Source organism: Pseudopipra pipra, chromosome 4 (assembly GCF_036250125.1).
Source record: "Pseudopipra pipra isolate bDixPip1 chromosome 4, bDixPip1.hap1, whole genome shotgun sequence".
Taxonomy (NCBI): domain Eukaryota; kingdom Metazoa; phylum Chordata; class Aves; order Passeriformes; family Pipridae; genus Pseudopipra; species Pseudopipra pipra.
This window is the reverse complement of record NC_087552.1, coordinates 17608938-17631645: the sequence shown is the minus strand read 5'-3', so window position 1 is coordinate 17631645 and position 22708 is coordinate 17608938. Positions and strand designations below refer to the sequence as shown.

At 44.9% G+C, this 22708-nt stretch overlaps 1 protein-coding gene and 1 long non-coding RNA gene across 2 annotated transcripts in view; one reads left to right on the top strand and one right to left on the bottom strand.

Annotated features, from left to right (window-relative positions):
* The window catches only part of LOC135412873 (uncharacterized), a 636102-nt gene extending 615452 nt beyond the window's left edge, over nucleotides 1-20650 (bottom strand). Inside the window, exon 1 of the long non-coding RNA XR_010429999.1 lies at nucleotides 20393-20650. This is a non-coding gene — a long non-coding RNA (uncharacterized LOC135412873). The remainder of the gene's footprint in view (nucleotides 1-20392) is intronic.
* On the top strand, nucleotides 18176-22583 carry LOC135412870 (osteopontin-like). The gene is made up of 7 exons (XM_064651815.1): nucleotides 18176-18284; nucleotides 19552-19618; nucleotides 19719-19769; nucleotides 20644-20748; nucleotides 20901-20945; nucleotides 21213-21467; nucleotides 21917-22583. Exons 2-7 carry the CDS (start codon nucleotides 19565-19567, stop codon nucleotides 22319-22321), a joined length of 915 nt encoding a protein of 304 aa, XP_064507885.1. The 5' UTR covers nucleotides 18176-18284; nucleotides 19552-19564; the 3' UTR covers nucleotides 22322-22583.
* Nucleotides 22584-22708: the final 125 nt, after the last annotated feature.

The window sequence follows — 22708 nt, the reverse complement described above, 5'->3', positions numbered from 1 at the left end:
GGATATAGACACTGGCAGACCTGCCCCAGCAGGGACCATTGCCACAGACTTGTGCAGAAGGCTGTATAGTGCTGGTAGGGACAGGGAGGCTCAGGGCCACGCTCTTTCCCTCTGCTTAAGCTTTACCTCTGACTAACCAGCTCTGCCTTAACGAAGAGTATTCCTCTTTCATATTTTGCTTTCTCTCACCCTTTTCCAGCTCAGTTTCCTCAGCTACCTGTGCTTCGAGCCTTCTCCTCTGCCAGCCTTCTGGGTTTTCTGCTCTATTGGCATTTTTCCCCTTAGTCCATTTTTTTCCACTGCTGTTTCTCCAGCCTTGCCTTTTCCGCTATGCATTTCCACTCCGGTGTTTCATTTTTTCCTCATCTGCCCTCTGTCAGTGTTCACCTCCTCTGCTCCAAGCTCTCACTGCCCAAAATTCCCACCCAAATGAGGTCAAGGGATTCCTTAATGAAATTCCTTGGGTATCAGTTTTGTGGAATAGTCTCCTATTCAGTGTATCTGGTTCTTTTATGCTTCCAAGCTTCATTTTCTTCTTTTTGAAATGAGCCAAAACAGAAGTGAAAGGAAGATGCTGCCAGGAAGGCTGTGGGGAAACATCAAGAGACCCAGTGCTGCCATGACCTGACAGATCTCCTCAGTCTCATTTACTGCCTGGAAAAATCTTTGTCTTTATTCCTGTTTATTATTAATTCATCTGATTCATGGTCATTAATGCAAAGGAATGGTTGTGAAATGGTCCCCTGTCAAAAGTAAATAACCATTATACTGGTGATGAGAAAGCTGGATGTTGAAGACCTGTAGGTTAGTTTGCACATGTCCTGTCTCCACTTAGCAGGAGGAAGCTCGTAGTGCAGCTAGGGACGGACAGGTTCCCTGGGTTTAACAGACAGCTCCTGTGCACAAAGGTTAAGGTATTCCGGACGTAAATCACTAACAGGTAGGTATGTCAGCCTCCAAGCTAATTGCCTGAAGCAAAGTTGCTTGAGGTGAGTCACAGTCAGATGATGATTTTGTCCCCTGGTTCGGACCCAGTGACTGCTGCTGCCTCCCAGATCTCCTGGGCTTCCTTTGGTCACTGGAAAGCAGCTCTGACACATGCCCAGGGGCAAGATGGGATTTTCTGTGCAAGAACTGGGGAACAGCTGCTGCTCTCAGCACTTCCTGGCAATGAGTAAGTGCTCCTGGAAATGAACGAGTGGCAGGAAATTCTTGCCTTTCTCTTTGGTAAAAAGTGATCTCTGACTCCCCCGGGTGCCCTCTCCCTGAGTCATCAGCTGGGGCTATGGGGGGTACTAAGTGTGTTTAAGGTGAGGTCCAACATGTTCTTACCCTCTTCCAGCAGCAGAGGATGTCTCCACTCTCTGTTGCCACCCTGCACAGCCTCTCTCTGTAAGCCCTGTATGCTTCCTCCTGCATCCATGTTGTCCTGCCTGCCCTGACCAGTGTGTCCTACAAAAGGGGCTTTGTGGACGTGTGCTCAAAGGAGGTAGTTAAGTTTTAGCTTCCTGCTTGCTGAGCCAAGAGTAAGATTTTAACAGGGATTGTGCTATACCAGAACTGTTTTGCTGTTGCTTAACTAGTGCTACTTGGCTCTGGGCCACTTAAAACAAAAAGCCAGACCCCAGAAAGAGCAGAGCATCGCTATGATCACTAGAAAAACAAAACTGGGCCTTTTCTCCACGCAACTCAAACAGTGCCCAGGCCTGAGGATGCAGAGCTATAGAAACCTCCCCTGAGTTCGTAGGTGGAGGTGTTTGTTGGAGTGTGGGCTTGTGTTTCTCCACATGGGGATGTGGAGGGGTATTGGGGGGCATCTGTGTCATCCAACAGAGTTTTGTGGCAAGGGAGAAGATTTCACCCTCTCTGCACTGGCTGCTGCATCCGCTTCCAGGATGACAAAGTCAAGGCACTGATGCCCCAGGGACTGAGGTCTGTGGCCAGGCACTGTCCTGGGTCGTGCTGTCTGGGCAGCCTGCTCTGGCACACCTAATGGAAGCGGAAGGTACTAGCCGGGTTTGGCAGCAGCAAGCTGCACACCACACTTACTCCCTGAAAATCCTGTTTGTTTAAAGGCATGAATGCAGTCTGGGAGTTCATGACTGACTAGGAAAATGAGATTAAGTTAACAAGGTATGCATTAGGACACCAGTGAGATCAAATCTCAGGATTTTTAATGACAGCAATAAAATACTTCAGCCTCATGGTACAAAAGCCTCGGCAGTAGTTGATGTTAGACTTGGTTTCTCTCTCGTTCAAAGACCATGCTGTCAGGGATGAAGTGACTAGTACACAGCTTCATGTCAGGGCCTTATCCAGGACACTGTATTGGGGAAAGGAAGGGGACTCCTTCCTAGGGATGCTGGACTCAGGAGACAGAGGAGTGCAGGGTTCTGTCACGGACTTGCTCTATCAGGCTGCTTTCAAAACAGCTGTTCTGCTTCTCAGGGTTTGCAAAAGATTTCCAGTAGCCATGAGGAACATGGAAAAGGTTTTTAAGGGCTCAGAGATGTAAGGGGTCTAAGGGCACAGATCAAAAGCTAACCTCTTCAAGGGTAGATAAAGCCCTGAGATGTAATCAGCTCAGTGTGGGACAGGTGACAGCCCAAGTACCTAGAGCAGCTACTGTGATGTGCCTTCCGGACATGTGAAACAGCTGGCAAAAAAAGAGGTATTTTGCTTGTTTTCCTTCTCTTCGATGCTACACTGTTGCTAACCAATCCCTTGGTGTGACTTGTATCAGAAGGGCAATGGTGATGTTGTTTCTTACTCTTTCTGCACATAGAGTCTGTATTTCCAGAGCCTACCACAGGCTCTGACCCTTTGTAAGGGCCAGTGACCTGTCAGCATGCCAGGCATGAGGGGAAGGTTTTGTTAAGGTATGTGGCATGGCTCGCTCCATTTACCTTCCCTTCTTGCAGAAATCATAAAGGAATTAGTTTGCAGTGTATGCAGCAAAGTGCTAGTAGAATTCAATTCAGTTCATTCACAAGTACTTACTGATAGCTACTCGTGTTCTTCTAACACTTGGATATTCAGCGTTTGTGTCCTCGAGAGAGACTTTTGCTTGGGGTTATTCTTGCCTTGTAATAGTGAGCTGTCATTAAAGATCCCCAGGAAGGCAAAGCTTGTACTGGAGAGATGTTCTCCAGTGACTGGTGTGAGCACCTTCCACATTTTTGAAGAGTAGAGCACTGCTCAGCCCGGAGCCTGCTCTCATTACGGTGAGAAACAGCGAGCTTTAATACCCTTTGCTGCAGGGATGGATGCTGATGTGAAAGAGAGAACGTGATTCATAAATCACCAGGCTGGCACTGGAAGGCTGCTGGAAAATCCCAGCTTAACAGCTTTACCTGTTACTGAAACAAAGCAGCCTGTCACAGCTCTTGAGTTGCTCAGAACTCATGTGCATTTCCTTGTGTTTGAAACACAAAGGGGCAATTTGGACCTCAGCTCCTTCTGGCAGCCACACTGATTCTCCAAAGCCTGCAGATGTAACAGGTGTTTGGTCTGAGAGATGTGTACCTTCAACAGGCTTCAAGCAAACAGAGCCCATGGATGGGGGTCCACGAGGCACATGCATGCAGTGGTTGGCTTAAACCACCTCCCTGTGAGCTGGCTGGCTCAGTGATTGGCCTGACAAATTCTCTGTGCCTTTCCCTGATTGTTTTTCCTTAGGAAACCCCTTTTTCTACATCCTGACTGGTCATGGGGAGAAGCACTCATGATTGTGACCCCACGGCAATCCCCGTAATCACTGTCAGTACCAGGTCAATGCTAAATCCATGCTATGACAAGCACCCTCATCCTCCTTGAACCTGCTTGCCTGCATTATCCACTTGCCCAGGCAAGGACCACCTAGGCCACCACGACCCCGGGTGTTAATGGATTCATCCTCTGCTGTCAGCACCCTGCTTGAGCCAGTGCAAAATGCAGCAGGACCTGGAAGCCTTGCCAAGTAATGGGGCTGGCTTAGGATTTGGTGCCTCATGCGTGAGGCTAAGGAACTGACTTACAGGCTTGTGATTAGATTTTCCTTGCAGGTTTGTGCTGGCAGACAAGAGTGAAATGTGTTTAGTGCCTCAGGCTGTGTACAGCTCACTGGCACTTGCCCAGTCACTGGTGGCCAGAATATGAGGGGGTAAGAGGGCATCTGTGTACAGCAGCAGCTCCCTGATGGTGTTTCAGGACTGTAGGGTTGTGCACTGGCTGTAACAGTCTCAGCATCTCTGTCCCTGACATCTGCTCCTGATGCAAGGCTAGACCTGTCACAGGCTTCACAAACATAGCAAGAAGAGTAATCCGGTACTAAATGCTTGCTGCAAGTGTCAGGTCTCTGGGAAAATCCTTGCTGAGCCATAGCTGTCAATGTTGTGTCATTACAGAGTAAGTCACCAGACTGAATGGGCTAAGACATTGTGAAGGGGACACCTTTCAGATACCTGGCTTTCAGCAGGAATTTGATTCAAGAAGGTTTTCAGATTTTGTCAAGTGGCCTTGAAATCAAAATATTTAATCTTATTTCCAACTTCCCTTCTTAATAAACACTTTCCTGGGATACCTTCTGACAGGTATCTAGATATCTTCTGATACCTAGAAAATTAATTTTAAAAATAAATGCTATGTGCATATACTACTTGTTCTTAATCATGGGTGCTGCTATAGCCTTCTGATTCAGAATTATAGAATGGTTTGGGTCAGAAGAGACTTTAAAGATCATCTAGTTCAAACCTCTGCTATAGGCAACGACACTGATCACCAGACCAGGTTGCTCAAAGCCTGATCCAATTCGGCCTTGAATGCTTCCAGGGATGGGGCTTCACAATTTCTCTGGGCAACCTGTGCCAGTGCCTCGCCACCCTCACAGTAAAGAATTTCTTCCTAATATCCAATCTAAATCTGCCCTCTTTCAGTTTAAAGCCATTCCCTCTTTTCCTCACAGTCTCCCTGTCTCTGCCTCCACTCTCTGTAGGTTTCCTTTTTGTGTTTTAGTTTGCCTAGGAGCACCCTGTTCATCCATGCAGACCACTTGGCATCTTTGCCTGACTACTTCTTTGTTGGGATGCATCACTCCTGAGCTTAGAGGAGGTCATTCTTGAATATTAACCAGCTTTCTTGGGCCCCTCTTCCCTCCAGGGCTATATCCCATGGTATTCTACCTAGCAGATCCCCGAAGAGGCCGAAGATTGCTCTCTTAAAGTCCAGGGTAGTGAGTTTGCTGTGCCCTCTCCTCATTGCCCTAAGGATTTGGAACTCCCCCGCCTCATGGTCACTGTAGCCAAGGCTGCCCTTGAGCTTCACATTCTCCACCAGCCCCTTCTTGTTGCTGAGAACAAGATCCAGCATAGCACTTCTCCTCGTTAGCTCCTCTATCACTTGGAGAAGGAAGTTATCAATGCATTCTAAGAACTTCCTGGATTGCTTATGCCCTCCTGTGCTGTCTCTGACAGATATTGGGGTTGTTGAAGTCCCTCATAATGACCAGGGCTTGTTAATGTGAGGTAGGTCTTATAGGGACCTCATCCACTTTGTCTTCCTGGTCAAGCAGCCTGTTGCAGACTCCCACTATGTCACCTGTTCCTGCTCTCCCTTTAATCCTGACCCATAAGCTCTTGGTCAGCTCATCCATCCCCAGGAAGCGCTCCACGCACTCCAGCTGATCACTGATGTAGAGGGGAACACCTCCTTCCCATCTCCCCTGCCTGTCCTTCCTAAAAAGCCTGTATTCTTCCTTCCAATACTCCAGTCACAGGAGCCATCCCACCAAGCCTCTGCAATGCCAATAATATCATAGTCCTGTTGGCATGTACATCTCTAATTCCTCTTGTTTATTCCTCCTATTATATGTCTTGACTGTGGGGAGGAGCACCATTTTATGTCCCTAGGTCGCTTTGCCACCTCCCTGGCAGTGACAGTCTGGCTGCTGCTCGTCACATTTCTCACCAAGATGTGCAGGTCTGCCTGGAACCCCTGGGCCCTGACAGCACAGAGGGACAGCCAGACAGACTCTGCAGAGATAGGAGAGGGCACAGCAATGCACTGCCATGTCCAAGTGAGAGGGGAGAGCAGACCTCAGGCAAACGGGTATTGCTCCCATGTGGCTCCTGTCAGACCAGCCTTGGTTCACTTCACTACACAGGATGTGAGAAGTTTGCTTGTGTGATATCATTGCCTGATTTTGCCCGGTGATTTATTCAGCCATGTCACTTGTGCTGCAGTGTCTGGTCATATGGATGGAGGCCAGAGTATTTACTTGCATATTCCTGTAGTGAATAAAGAAGATAAGGTAGAAAATGGCTGATGTTTTTCAAGGTTTCTGGCTGAGAAAGATTTATAGTAATGACTGTTTGAGCCCAGATACCAACAAATTCATAAAGTGAATGCCTACTTACACTAGTGAGGCTTTTCACTGACAGAATGTAGTTTCTCATTTATGTTTAATGATTGACCTTGTCTGGAGAGCAGGGGAAAACAAACCATTTGTTATTTCAGTCCTCTGTTTCCATCTTGGATTATATGTTTTTCGTGTGAGGACACGTTGCAGGGAATTACCCATGTGTGTAAAGTGACCTTCAGCCAGGAGGTGCATCACCAGTGCTTTCCTAGGCTGCAGCCCTACAGCCACATTGTGCCACACTCCATTTCTCTCAACAGCTCCTGGGGCTCAGAAGGTTTCAGTGCTTTGCCACCCAAAGAGCAATTGCGAATACACAGCAAAATGTGAAAAAGGCCCCATGTTTGGCCAAGTTCTTAGGAAGTTAGGAAATGCTTTTGCAGCAGAAAATTTGAGTGATTTCTTTGACTTTGAAAGAATATTCCACATCTTTGTGTCAGTTCTGTATGAGAAAGTATATAGCATCATAGAATGGTCTGGGTTGGAAGGGACCTTAAAGATCATCTAGTTCCAACCCCCTGGCATGGGCAGGGACACATTCCGCTAGACTAGGTTGCTCAGGGCCCCATCCAACCTGGCCTTGAACACTTCCAGGGATGCAGCATTCATAACTTCTCTGGGCAACCTGTGCCAGTGCCTCACCAACTCACAGTAAAGAATTTTTCCCTAATATCCAATCTAAACCTGCCCTCTGTCAGTTGAAAACCATTCCCCCTTGTCCTATCACTACTACATTTTGTAAACAATTCCTCTCCAGATTTCTTGTAGGCTCCCTTCGGGTACTGGAAGGCAGCAGGTTTGTCAGAATAGAGGATTTTTAAGGTAAGTTTTAATATAATTTGAGATTAGCCCAGGGTTTGCCATGTCACACAGGATTGACACAAAGCAAGTGCATGTTCTGGCATATGTTCAGCCTTTGGAAAACTGCATTTAGAGACTGGGGGAAACAAGTTGCTTTCGGTGAGCTAACCATCATTATAGGTTATGGCAGCCCTCCCCAGACCACTGGCTTAAACAGGAAGGGAGGGAGACGTCTGCCCTGCCTTCAGTTTGACAAACCAGCCTCGTCACAGTATTTTGCTGCACAAACCATCACCCAAAATAACTCCATCCTCGTGTGTCAGTTTGTATTTGCCATTATAATTACATTTCACAGAAGAAACATTTTTCTTGCGCTTTCCTAGAACGGCTGCAGGGAGATCAGTATGTTGAAATAAAAACCCAAACAAATAAACCAATAGCTGTTTTCATTGGAAAGCCTAATTTCCGCCCTGCTGCTCATTAAAGTAGGGCCTATGTTGAGGACGAGATTTTCTGGAGAGTAAGAGCCGAACAACCTGCACAAAGAATTGTACTGAGAAAGGAAAATGGACAGTGTACTGAGAAAGCAAAATGGACAGATGTTGTCACTGGTCACTTCCAGAACTACTTTCTAGCCTTTTTAATGCCTGTGTGTTTCTAATCCATTTTCCATCAGTGGTTCAGCTACTTTGACCATCTTTCAGAGTTGATCACCGGGAGGAAAAATCTTATTTCCAGAAAGCCAGGAGGTATGCACAGAGCCTAACTGAGCTGGGGAAACTCCTGTTTCCCTAGAAGTTACAGATAGGTTTGCCATACAATAAAGCAGACTTCTTGGCCAGCAAAGTCTGAAACTGGAACAGGGTGACAAGCCAGAGCTCTGGGGAGGCTTTCCTAGCTGGGAGCATAAGGGTGCTGGAAAAACCTCACCAGCACTCCATCAGGGTTATCTCAGTTAAAATCAGAATATGAGTTGTAAACACCAGTACTGGAAGGGCTGGAATAGAACAGATAATTGTGAGCTAGGCTGCTGTGTTTATACATGGCTGAATTGTGTAAATAGCCAGAATAATCTCTTGCCCACAAAAAACAATGGGAAAGCCAAAGCCTGTGCATAATTTAATTTTTAGAGTTACAAATGGGTGGTGTAGCTAGTGTTCATCAATGTGACTATATGGAAAATAGCTTTAATACAGAATAACCCCAGTTCAGGAGGAATAATGGTATTTGGCCAAATGCAAGCTGATAAGCTCAGTAGTATCTGAAGTTTGTCCTCCAGCCTGATTTGTGCAGTGGGACAGAGTAAAAGATGGCCGGTTTTAGCTTTAAAAATCCACAAATCCTCACTTGTCTGGTATGTATCATCTGTACACTGAGGTGATTGACTCTTCCAGTCTGTCTGTATTACAAGTTCAGGCCTGGTAGAGTTGTTAGTTTTCCAGGAAAGATCTCCTGGGTATTTACCTGGTCCCCCTGGATAGCCCAAGCAGCTGTTCCAACGTGTAAGGAGGGAGCACAGAGGCTTGCTTTTGCCCCTGTTAATTGCTAAGCAGGGATGGAATAAGGAAGAAAAGCAGCCCGAGCAGACAGGCTAATTGTCAGCAGGCCATAAGGTGGTGAAAGGGGAGAAGCCCTGCTGTTTTAAGCTTCAACTTGCAGCATCTGTGTAGTCCACATAAATAAAAAAAAGCTGCCCTCTTTCCCAGCCTCCAATGTGCAATCTTGCGTATGCACACACATAGCTGTTTTCTACTGAAATCTATGGAGAGGACTTCCTGTTAAAGAAAGATATTTAAAACCTACCAGGGAATGCAATTACTTCACCAGGTTAATTTATTTTCTTTACTATTTTGTCTCTGTATTTTTCCTTGATTTCCATGGCAATAATGATGGGAAAACAATGTGTTAGAAGAAATGCTAGCGTAACTGGAGTTCAGAGTGAGCTTTTAGCATCTCTTAGGCATCTGTGCCTTGTCTCATTTGTGAGCAGTATCAAGCCAGGAGATGATAAACAAAATGAGCAAATTATTATTGCATCAAGACTTAAGAGTTGCCTCCTTTTTAAAAAAATATTTCCAATAGTCTTTACCCAATAACTGGACCTGATAAGTGTATAATCACTAAGAGAAAGCTTGTGCCCATACAGTAGCTTTGCAAGATCAGAGCTGTAATGAATGTTAATTTTGCTGAAAATTTTTATAGTCACATGCTATAACATTAGTGTGGTAAGGGCAGGTACAGTAGACATGAAGATAAACAAAAGGCTTCTTAAAAAAATTCTTTCTATGATAGTTGATGTTTCTTATTATTTTGATGGTACTGGGTTTTTTTATATAATTGGAAAATCTACATTACTCCTATCATCTTAAGACCTCCTGACAAGCCAGTGAGCATGCCTTGAAACTTGCCTGTAAAGCAGCAGTGTTATATCCCAGCAATGACGCTCCTTGCACTGCCCAAAAGAGAGCCATGGTTAACACTCAGCACACCTCCTGTCGCTCTTGCCCTGAGACTTGGTCCTGTACTTCCTCTTGTAGAAATCTGTGTCAAGTGGGACTGAAGCTGTGTTACACTGCTTGCTGTAATGACAGCAGCTTCCTAGAAAATAGGCAGATGAATGAATCAGCTTATCTGAAAGATTGGAAGGTATACATAAAAATGCCCAGTGCGTCAGCCTGGCTTCTTTGCCTGGAGCAGAGGTGAAAAAGACACCAATAACCGTGGATATTTGTTGAAATTAAGCCCTCCTCTCTCTGTCCTGACATAATCCTGAAACAGGGGACTAGGACTAATCTCACTAGGACTTGCCATGGTCCAGCACTCTCTTTTGCTGTTAACTTTTATGGAGGTTTTGTGTTACTTCCATCAGACTCAGAACTCCAGAATTTCATTTGATCCTGAAAGTGGAATTTACAATATTAAGTGTAGGCATGTATGTGTGTCAATATATAGGCACATCTGTGTGTGTGTGTGTGTATTGCTGTGACTGAGCCAAAGCAAATGCAGAAACCCTGCTCTGATTAGATTTTCAGCCTGGGATGGAACTACCCCTTAAATGTTCAGTCAGTAGAATTCAAGCCACCCTGTGCATGGAGGCAAACACTGGAGTATCTCACTGTACTAAAGTCTGTCCTAGGGCAAGTTAGCTTCTTTTTGCAAAAGGTGAATACAGAAGACCCCATTCTGCAGAAGTGATTTATTGATGAAGCTTTCCTGGCTGAATGCTGACCTGCAGCCAGCTCTGGTTTCTGTTGTAGCCACTGCACTATTCCTTTTCCCTGGTTTAGCACACCCAAGGAGCCTGGATAATGTAGCTATGTCACTATACAACTGCCTGCACTATAAGGGTAGAGCAGAAGTAGGACATGTCAAGGATGGGAATATCCTGCAGGGCTCAGGCTAACTGATTCCTGTGGGATGTGACTGCACCAGTGCCAATGAAGGTACAAGTGCCAGAGTTCCTACAGTGCTTTCTTCAGGGACTGGGTGCCATGATAAATGCTTTTCAGCCCTGCTGAGGGCACAGAGTTATCTGTTGACAACCTGCCTCCTTAGATCTGCATTTTCCAACCTGGCTCAGACCACAAGTCTCTGTCCTGTTACTGCCCTTGCTGCCTGAGGTGAGACCAACACAGCTCCAACACACACTCAAGCTTCCTCATTTTGTCTAATCGATTGCTTAGATGAGATCTAGTCTGTGTTTCAACATCAGCTATTTTGGGTATAGCAGATCAAGTTTCTCCATACAGAACGGATGTTGCTTCCCAAAATTGCTTGTCATCCTCTGTATTCACATTTTCCATGGGTGAGGAGAAGTCATTTGACTTCTTTGTGATAAACAAGACTCAGTGAGCAAAACAGCAGTGCTGGCTTGTTATTTATTGACTGGTAATGTTCTTGCTAATGCAAAAAGCCCTCATCCTGCATATGCTCAAGACTTAGTTGCCCTGTCAGCTGCCCCTTCTTACTGTTTTCTTTAGAGCCTGCTGATTAACCCAGTTTCTTAGGCTTTCCTTTTCTGTAGTTAATGTATAGCTGCAGTTTGCTTCCTGCTTTGCATCCATACGCCAACCACAGTTTGCCATTTTTTCTGCCAAATTTATAGCTACATGCTCAACCAATAATCTGTCTAGATAGCCAGTATGAATTATGTGCAAAATGTTATTTCCTAAATCTGGATGTGATTATCTCTCAACTATGTATTTCCAAAAGGGCAGCTGCCTTCCAAAGAGAGCTGGTAAGCAAAGGAGGGATAGCAGGGACTTGCCAAAGTGTTTATGCTGCTGTGCTCCTGTACCTAGCAGGCTCTCTATCCTCCTGGCTGCCCAAGCTCAGCTTGCCTCTGTGCAGTTCCCTTTTATCAAAGGCTGCTGGGCTGCTGGTCCTTGGTGCTGAGCAGGGTCAGAGATTGGCTGGTCCAGAACATCACAAATTTGGGGATTAAGGGCACCTGTCCTGTGTACCTGAGATGCCAATTCAGCAGATAACACATTGGTACTGTCCAAAATGAAATATTTTTTTTGCATACCAGTCCTGCTAAAAGGGAGGCTGAGAAAGAAAAGAAAACCGACTGAACATGGAGGGGGAGATACCTTTCTAATGAAAAGAAACCTTTTTACTTCTTCTCAGACACTTGTATTATGCATCACGTAATTATTCAGTATATCAATTTACCCTATTTACTTTAAAAATTATACATTTAAGAAAACATCCCCTTTGACTTGCTGATGGTAATACCTGTCAGGTGTGAGTTAAACTACTTCCCACTTCATAAATAAACTCTTCAAGTTTAAAAAATTTTAATATGCAAAACACAAGGAGAATTTCTGGGTCTGACTGATGTTCCATTGGCACATTTGTTGCTTGTTGTACAAGAGATGTTTACCCCAATGCTAATTAAATGAAGTATACTGACATGCAGGAGATGTCCTGGCTTTCCAAGCCAGAGCCAAAATGATTATTGCTGCAACGAAGCATAGTTCCTGCAGAGCTCCTGCTTGGATAGGCTTAGAGGGAAAACAGCCTCATCACCTCCAAGCCTGAGCAAGCTGTGAGGAATCTGTCCATGACTCAGTCGAGAGAGTAGAGGCCTTGACCCTAGCCTGCTGATTTTTGGTTTCCCCACAAAATCAAATCAGCTTCTTGGTTAAACTATTTCCTCCCCAAGTCCAGTCCCTAACTCTTTAATTTCCCTTCATCAGGCCCACAGATGGGTTTTTCCTCCCACTCTACCAGCAGGGACTCTACACCCTGGTGCACAGTGCCTGGGACGTGTTTGCTTTCACACTGACTCAGTTCTGCATCCGTCTCACCTCAGACCACAATGGCTTTAGACTGAGAGTTAAGAAAACTGCTCACAACAAAACCTGAAGCCACGTGAAATCTGAAAGGTTTCTGGTACATAGCCAAGCCTATGTCTGAGGTCAGGTTTGTTGACAGGTCACAACCCATGCTAGCAGTCCTGCACTGCTTGTACAGCCTACGCTTCACCTTCCCAAGACTTTCTGGAGGTAGAAAAGTCAGGGCAGGCTGCAGAAAAGATGCTTTGTATACAGATAACCACAGATATGTAGGGAGGAATCCTGTGTTGCGTAATGCCTGGCACCTCTCCAAATTATCTGTTTTGCACTGGCCTCTTCCAGGAGGCACTCAGAAAGCGTGCCTTGTGAAAGGTTTGTCTCTGGAATTGGTAACAACCTTTTCTGGACTCTCTGCTCCTCGTGCTGTGATCCTTGTGTGGCTGTTTGTGGAAACATGACATGGGCTCAACATGGTATATGTGGAATGCAAAATCAAGGCTGCTGTGTAACAAGGATTCCCAGGACACAGTTAGGACTCTGTCATGCTCATCTCAGTTATACACAGAAGCAGTGTACAGGTGACTGCAGAGGAGTTGGCCCATCATCTTCCCTGTCTGACTCTTCTCTGTCATGCTGTGCTATAATCTGTTCTGTTTCTTGCAGCGAAGGGGTGACTCTGTGCTTTCCCAGAAGAGCTTAGTGAAGATACGAGCAGAGGGCTGTGCAAATCATTCCTGTGGTGCCCTGCCAAAAGTCCCTGCACTAGGGAGAACAGGCATCTTGTGACTTTCCACCAGTTTCACAATGCAGAGCAAGAAGATGCTGTTCTTTCCATACCCATTCTGCATATTCAGATGTTTCCATTAGTGTCCTTTCTCAGTGGGAGGAGAAAATTTTGCAGTAGGATAGGAAACAGAAAACTGAGCAGAGGGAAGAGGGAAACAATTTGTCATAAAGTTTTTGCAAAGCTTCTCTGAAAAGCAATCTTTTGTAAAGCTGTTTCCTACCATCAAATTACCATGAGCACTAACACTGTGAGCCCTGAGCTGGCAAACTTTCCTGTGAGCATATAGAGGATTTAGGCACACACACCTTGCATGCTTTCCTTCATCCTGGAGCAGTGTTCAGCTTCAGAGACAACAGATTGAACTCAGCTCCCACTGAGATGGGAAAATCTCATCCCCCTGTTCTCAAAAAATTGCTTTTCTAGGGTTACATACATTACAAAATGGCACAGTTATGAAAACATGATGTACACCATATATTCTTTCTCTGGTTTTGTTTCTAATAGTAGTTCAGTCTATTATTGTGTTTATTATTTTCCAGTTGAAACAAATGTTATTCTTTTTCTTTCAATTCAGACCTGCAGCACAGCCACAAACCCAGCACTGAACTATCTGGTGTTTTGCTCTTCACACTGGTCACTCTGATGACCTGAAAGTAACCTAATGTTTTTGTGCTGGTTTAATTCCTGCTGCTACACCGACTTCTGTATTAAAACACATGAATTTCAACAGGAAAGAAAAAAGATCTCAGAAAATCGTTTTTTCTAGTTGGCTGTAACAGTCAAGGGAGGAAACATTAGTAGGACCCATTTTAGCAAGTTACAGACAGCTGAACTGTATTTACGCTGTAGCAGGAGCAGCCACTTGCCTCTGTGAAAGCTGGGATCTGACTGGGGATGTTCAGCCTCCAGGATTTGTGGCCCACAGCTGTATGGCAGTTTCTCAAATATTACTTTTTTTTCACTTTCCAAAGCCGTTACTAAAACAGCATTTGAAAATGTGAGCAGGTAGCAACTAGTCTCAGAAATCAGAGACAAGCGACTGGGCTCTCTCTTTATGGAGAGGGAGATAAGGACAGACCAAAAGACTGTGCTGTGTGTCAGACACCGGCACTTTCTAACATGCTGTCATCTTACAGTGGAGTTGTCTCCCAGAAAGCCTCTGTTCTGTCCCAATAAATCACCTACTGCAGCTCTAGCTCAGTGTCATGCCTAGTTCTGCAACTCCTCCAGGAACTGCTAGGGTTGGCTCTGGGAAACTGAGGTACTATAAATCCTTTTATTGCTCTAAGGGGTGCAAAGCAAAAGATACACAGTTGTGCTGCAAAGCATGTGTTACTGGGGTGTCCCGCTCACACATGTAAGGAGCAAATCGCTGTTGCAATTTCTTTATCAAACAGATCTGACACCCATATCCCTTCTGCACACCAAGTACTCTCCTAGGCCTGGTCACAAAGACTGTGGTGGTCTGTGTAGTCTATTTAAGAGGCAGAAGGGGTTTTTTTGAGGTCTATCAACTGCTGAATGTAAGTTTTTCACTGCTTTTGAAGCCTTTATTGGGAAAATGTAAGGGCTTTGGGGGATATATTATATTGGCTGACATGCTGAGTTTCCAAGGAGAATTTTATGGTAGCAATGCAAGAAAGTTTTGGTTTTCATCTGTCTTTCACAGAAACCCATGTTTACTATGTCTGCTTTTCTTTGGGATATTCTAGTTGTAAAGCAGTACTTGATAACATCCTTAATGGTACCGAAGAAATTAACCTCTCTCTCCCAGTCTTATCTTTGCCATCTAGATGCTGCTGCTCTGGTCTACCTCTAGACTTGTTTTTTGATAAACAAAACTAAACAAAAGCCAGCTATGCTGAAAGACTGAGCATTACAAGTCACTGCAGGCAGGCTGGAATTTCCCATGCCAGCCAGAGATATCTCTGGGCATCGCGCTGATGTCTTGGCTCAGGATCCTAGGTAGGTGTTGGAGGTTGCAGAGGGAGGCACTGATACCGCTTCTGGACAACATGAAAGAGCAGCCTAACCACATGTTTCCAACACTGCCCAAGATGGAAGAAATTGTGGTCAAAAGCTTTGTTTGACAGGATAGACAAGTAGAAAATGTCACCTACATGCAACAAATTACAGCCTGTCACAGTCATGCTCCAACACAGACCCTGACGGCTCTGGAAAGCTGAAATCATGTACCCTCCCACCTGTACAAATTCAAGCAAGTTGCTTCTGCTGTGCCACCAGCAGCCAAGCATTCCCTATGGAATTAGGCATTTTAATGTGGGAAGTGAAAATGGTGAGAGTTCCTCCCTTTTTCCTATCTCTGACAGGATATGAAGCATTACCCCCTACCAAGGTAAAGGATTTCTCGGCTAGACAAAATATTTACAGGACGAAAAACCACACAGTGACGGCATGAGACAAGTGCTAAATTTACTACAGCTCGGTACTGGCTAATCTTGCATAAATGAAGATACTTAGTAATAACTATCGCTTCACATCCTGCTTCTGGATTACTGCAAAACATCAGTGTTGTTCCTTACTTCTTACAAAATCAACCATATAGCTTTGGCAGCATGTTCAAAAACACTGTCATCTCCCAGCACACTGGAAATATCAGTTGTTTGCCAGAAACAGCTCCCTGGGGGTCACATAGAGTCTCTGCTGGGAGTCAAGTGTTCCAGGTACTTGCAAAACATTTGCCTTGAAAAGCCACGTGATAATTGACTTGTACAGGAAGGTCTTTAACAAGCTGCAGGAAGACTGTGTTTCTAATGGCTCCATCAGCACCACTGATAACTGCTGCTGAACTTGGTGGAACAGGTTGTTTACATGTCTTGACATAATATAAAGTCTGATAGACAGTAATATGGCATTATGCAGATTGCAAGAGCTGGTTTTGGCCAGAAAACAGCTCTAGAGGATCTTTCAGCATATGTTGGTTTTCAGTTCTGCATCTCTTGATGAATGGTTTGTAGGGAAAGTAGGTTTTTAAGGCTTAAAATTTGATCCAGGGTGTGGACAGGAGAGCAGGATCCAGCACACCCAGTTCCACATTGAACTGTATGAGCCACCAAGCTTCACTCTGTCTCAGTTTCTTGCTCTGTCCCATGGAAGTAGTTTGTTACTGATGGACTGGTTTTTGGGATCAAAGGTACTTGGCTACTTAAGGGCCTGAATTGGGGTTCCTTGGAGTCAACAACAGTGCCTTTCTAAAGCTGTACTGGTAACTAAGTAATAGTATCAGCTACTACGTTATGCTCAACCCAAAACTTCCAAAGAGCACCCACTTACAGCTTGAGTCTTGTATCTGCATTCAAGAGCTTCAGTAAACTAACTGGCTTCCAGGAGCACTGAGCTCCAGCCATGATGGAGGATGGTAAAGCTGGCTAAATCTGCAAAAGATCATGCTGCTGAAATCCCAGTTACTGAAGGCTTCTTTTGGTTGAAAAGTCTTTCCTGAGTTAGTATATGGTCACATAGCTCCAAAAATAAAAGCCAGGGTAGTCCTCATTCAGGTGGATCCTTACATGCAGAACTACTAATGGCATGCCATATACTATCTTTTTATCCAATTCTCCTTCTAGGATATTAGAAGACTCTATGAAGTAAACTAAGTTGAACTTCCAGCTGTTGCTGATCTCAGCTCCAAAATATAATTAGCTAGGTCTGTGTGATCATGTGATGGGCAGGTGCTGAGCTAACTTGGGGATGTTTCTCACAATGTTTCTAAACATACCACAGTGTTAATAAGCACAGGATAACTGGTAACATGGGCTGGTACAACAAGGTGTCTATTGTCTGCTTGACTAAGGACACAGCAAACATTAGCTGGGTATCAGAGATGAGGAGAAAGAGAACTGCTTTGAAACAGTTATAAATATTCTGCCTTCTGAAAGGGCTGTTTGGGATGTTTCCCTGTGTTTGAATGACACCTCATTGCCATTTTAAGGAAACACCAAATGGAAGAGGGTCTCAGAGCCTTACAGCACATCCCGGCTGATGCAGAGTCTGCCCAAAGCTATGGCTGTCCAAGCGAGGCACTGCCAGAATATATGTCACCCATCAACAGGGCCAATGCCCTGCTCCATAGCAGACACAGAATTTCATACCATGAGGAAATCAATCCCTTGATTTCCAATGCTAATCATGGCACTTCTCAAACTGGAGCTACAGCTGCTTTCTCCCCTCCTTTTTTCTTTTTTTTTTTAGGTTGACCAAACCATCTAAGAAAGGAGCAAGAAGGGACACAAATGAACAGAAGTGAGAATTTCTCAAAATCAAATCTTTTTTAATTCAACTATCGCTGGCTCTTCTATATCTTTACAAACAAGTTTCTGGATGTAGAATGCCTACTGAGACAACTAATATTATTAATTTTTTTTACCCAGGTCAGACCAAAAAACACAAAAGGCCATATTCTGCCCCATATTTGCAATTCCCATTGCACCATGTATGCCCTGGAGAGCAAATCTACAACTTTGTGGAAGCATTAACGCCTTTTTGGTTAATTTTATGTTCAGATTTCTTTCTTCCTGCTCACATTACAGATTCCTACTCCCTACAGAGCAGGGCACAAAAGGTTTCTGGGAAACTGGGCTCTGCCTTTTCACAAAAGGAGGACAGATGTGCCCCGAAGCCCTCCTACACGATACCAACTGCTGGGCATACAACAGACCTGCTGGTTAATGATCTTGCCCATAAGTAATGTTTTAACCATAGAATAGTTTTTGTTTGCTTCCAAAGCCACAAAGCCAAAGAGGAAGTGTAGGAGAACGTGGGCAGGACGGCGGCCAGGAGCCTCATGACCTCATCTTTTTCCGCCACATGGGGATTGGTGGCTGTGCTTGGGACAGGGTTTAAATTCCCGAAGGTCACAGATGTCAGGCAGTCAGGGGACAAGGGCAGAAAGACAGAGCTTCTGGGAGCCAACTGACTGGAGCTGCTGCTGGGATCACTAGGAGTGCTCTTGCTGCAGCTGACTCCTCCAGCACCAGAAAAGGTAATGTTTTTGCTTTTACTACCTGACATGTGCTAATCTGTCTGCAGCTTTAGTCAAGGAAACACTGAGCAGGAGATCTTTGAAAATTGCTTCACTGGGCAGGGACATTTGATGTTGCTCTGTGGAAAAAGGTGTGTTTTTATAGGAGCAAGGTTGCTTTAGCAATGCAAGGTATTATACATAATGACAATTTTAAACCTGTGTGCTTATAGATGTCAGGAGGAGGTTGTTGAAAACTCTGCCACTGAATCATGTGCTGCAAACTCAAAGCTGATGCTTGAACACAGAAAGCTTTCTCCCTCATGCAACCACTGCCTGGCAGTGTCCTTGTTTTTTCTGGCAGGCTCACAGTTTGTGCTGCACAATCCTGAATGGATGGGACACTCGTCCTTCTCTGTGTAACTTGAAATTGCAATACCTCTAGTAGAGTGTCCTGTCTCAGGGCCAGCCTTACTAATGCATTTTAAATATGTCCTAAGTAGCCCTTTTTTCCTGCTATGATTTACCAAAGTTTTAAATGACTCTTGTTCATCAGTGAATTGGTTTAATTTCTCAGGGATGTTCCGTATCCTGGGAACTGGTCTGTAAGCACCAAAATTTACTGTAGCTCAGCACTCTCCTAATTTCAGCAGGAATTAGTCATTTATTAAATTGCTAAAACTGCAATGTAAGCAGATATTTCACGTTATCTCTTGTTTGGAAACACAGGTTATTTTGTTCAAACTTCTGGAGGGGGAAATAAAGGTCTATCAATAAAAGCAGTTTATGTTCATATAAATTGACTTTACTCAGAAACTCAAGTTAATAACCCTGAAAACTAGTTTTAAAATAACTGACAAGAGAATCCAAACTGAGTTGGCTTTATGCTGTCTCTTCTGAAAAAAAAATACGTTAAATGAATGAAGATAAACCAAAGCTGATATTGATAACACTTTGGCTATCACAAAGCTTTTCCTTTGTCTGTGCAAGTCATTAGGTTACAGGATTCAGTTCAACCTTCTCAATGTGGCCACTCTCACCAACTGCTCAGCTCTTCTCAGAGCCTCTTAAAAATTATTGCAGCTTTTGAGTAGCTAAGTCATGACAAACCAGCTGGGTGTGCGGTGGTGATGGAGGACAGAAGACAAAAATTAGTATGTGCAGGTTGGATCCACAGCAGGGAGCTGTTCTCAGCACAGTGAAGTACACTGGGAAAAAGGAAAAACCTATGGCATTTTTGTGGTACTTTACCTTGTTGACTCACTGTTTGTTCCAAAATATTTTCTAGGTAAAACATCACAATGAAGGCGGCAGTTCTGTGTTTATGCCTTATCAGCATCACCGCTGCATGGCCAGTGAGTAAATCACAAATGTGGATCACCAATCACTTGTATTATTTTCTTTGCATCTTAGTGAGAAACACTGATAAATGCTTTTTTCTTTTCTCCCTTCAAGGTCAGTAAATCCAAGCAGCAGGCCATTTCTGCCAGCTCCGAAGAAAAATATGTAAGCTCTTTTTGTCTTTCTATTCATTAGCTTTAATAAATACTTTTTGATTTTTTTTTTGTTTGTTTCCTCTAATACATATTTTCTGGTACTTGTTTTATGATTGTAGATGCTTGCAGGGCATGTCCTCACCTGGCTGTTAGGAGCCAGTTTCATAGACTTTTTCCTGTGTCTGGTGTCCTGGTTGAGGACTTTCATTAGTTCTATCTCTGCACCAGCACTGCAAACCTTTTGTCTTAATGAAAAATGTGTTAGTTGCCAGTTAAAAAGAGAAAGGACTATAGCATGGCACAACTACTACAGCCCACATTTGTTAGTGTGGATCAGATGACAATATTTGGTGTTGGAAGAGCACTTTAATCCAATTCCCATGATTTTTTGGAGTGATGTAAGTGAACGGTATTAATTTTGTATATAGCTATTTGATTTATACTCCACTGCCAGCTGCTACCCATGTAAAATCAATTCTTTGCTCTGAGAATCAGCTACTGCACTTAGTTTAGAGTCTTCATGATGAGGGAGATAAATCACCCTTGGGAAAAGGACCCGAGAATTAGCAGAAACAATGATTGTTAGATATAACTCCAAATTCCACTCAACAAAAACAAGCTGGAGAAACTGACCTGAAATTCCTCGGGCTCTGCCAACAGGAGAGGCACATCTTCTATATTGTATTCTTTGGGTATAATGTTCATCATGGCTTGTTTCTGAGTCCTCTTCCTACTGCAGTGAATAGCTGAGGGCACATCCTGTGCAAAAGGAGTATGTATTGCAGATGCCACCTCTGCCTGAAAACAGAGGTTGTGATGCAGGCAGCTTTGCCTGATCCTTTGTGGATTAACCTCCATCTCCCCCCCTTTATTTTCTCTCAAAGGACCCCAGGGGCCATCACTTGCACAGATATCACCATGACCGTGTGAATTCTCAGTCTTGGGAGAGTCAGCAGCACACACAGACTGACCTGGCATCACCTCAGCAGGTATGGGCAGCTAGCTGGAAGAGAAAGCAGGAGTATCTTTCCATGACAAGATGTACAAGTTAGGATTAAGTGCTTAAACAATAGTCAACATGCTAATCAGCTCCACTGTACACGCCTTTTTGAACTAATAGGGAGTTTTATATTGCTTTCAGACCCTTTACTCTTCAGAAGAAAGCGTGGATGTCCCAGTGGAACCGGTAAGTGTTTTGAACGACACTATGTCAGTCGAGTGCTGCAGGGCAGCCAGTGAGTAGCAACACTAATTTTCCTCAGTCAAGTGCAGTTCTTGCAGTAGCATCTCTCCCTAAATAGCATCTCCTCCTTAGGCAGGGTGAGGTGAATTCAAAGAAATGCCTGCACATAGCTCCCCAAAACTGCATAAGCCCTGGGCTAGCAGGACAGATACTAGTCTGCACATCTCACATCTGTGTTCATTTGCCTGATGCATAATAAATGTTTTCCAGCACTTTCCTGATGTGTCAAGCAAAAGCCATGAAGATGTGAATGACAATGATGATGATGATAATGATTCCAATGACACAGATGAATCCGATGAGGTTGTCACGGGTTTTCCCACAGACATTCCAGTCACTGTACCATTCCCCCCATTCCCTTTCACCCGGGGAGACAACGCCGGCAGAGGCGACAGCGTGGCCTACAGGATGAGGGCAAAGGCCGCACTGGTGAAGTCTATCAAACTCCACAAAGATGCAAAAAAGGTAAACAGCACTGAGCAGTGGTCCCCATGGTTTTGGAAATGGGTAGTGAACTTGAAGATGGACATGTTGTTTTATGGGAGTCAGCTTTGAGAAGAATCGGTGAGGGGAAAGCAGGCATGAGCAAAGGAATCTATTTTCCCTTGTCTGGATACCCCAAATCAGGGGGTGTTGATGGTGCCAAGGCAAGAGTGTAGCCTGCTGCTGCAAGATATGCAACACTGCAATGATGTACTCACACACATGAAATCTGAGGACAGGATCAAATGTTAATTTCTCATAATGTGAAGGGTTCATTAACTCCATAAAAGTTAGTGTTTCCAGGCAGAGATGTACCATGCAAGCTTTGAGTGTCCCCTCAGCCTAAAGCAGCTTTAGTGCAGTAGGGCAGCACTTGTTGATAGATAATTTCCCAGGAGTGACAGTGGCTCTCGTTTTGCTCTCTAACACAGGTCATGTATGATGCCACTGTGGAAGATGAGAGCGATCTGGATGCAGACAGCCAGCGAGCAGGGTTCTCCCGGGAGGATTCTGCTTCCCGCCGCTCCCTGGAGAAGCATGCCATCAGCGTGGAATGGTCTGACAAGAGCCACGGGCAGGACAGCAGCGAGCTGGACAGCAATCAGCCTGACCGGAGCATGGAGAACGACAGCAGGCAGAAATTCGACAGGCATGAGGCAGAAGGCGATGACAGCAAGTCTGCTGTCAGAGGGGACAGCTTCCCGAGCGTGGAAAGCAGGGAAAGCCAGGTCCGCGTTTCAGCTGAGGTCTCTGACGATAACAGCAACCAAAAACTTGAGAGTGCTGAGGATTCTCAAGACCGCCACAGCATAGAAAATAACGAAGTCACCCTTTAAAAAGGGAGGCAAAAGTAACGTTTCCCTTCTTTTTCAATCCCGGGCTAATGGCAGAGGGGCGTAGCTTCATTTCAGGTCACTGTTCGCTAATGTAGTTCGCGTGGTGACTTTTCGGGTTCGGGGCGGTCCATGACCCGGTGGCCACCCCTGGGCCACCAGCAGAGGCTGCGGGACACACGGGGCGAGGGTCGCGCCGCTCTCTGCGGTGCCGGGCGGTGTCTTGCTCTGTAACGGGACTTAAATAAAACCACAAACCCCTGTACCTGCGGGCTGCGTTACTGTTTGCTGGGTCGGGCGCGGGTAGCTTTAATACCTCTCCTTAAAACGATGTGAAACCGCTGCTCCCACCAAATTTAAGGAGTAAAACCCCTTCGTGGGGCCTCCTCC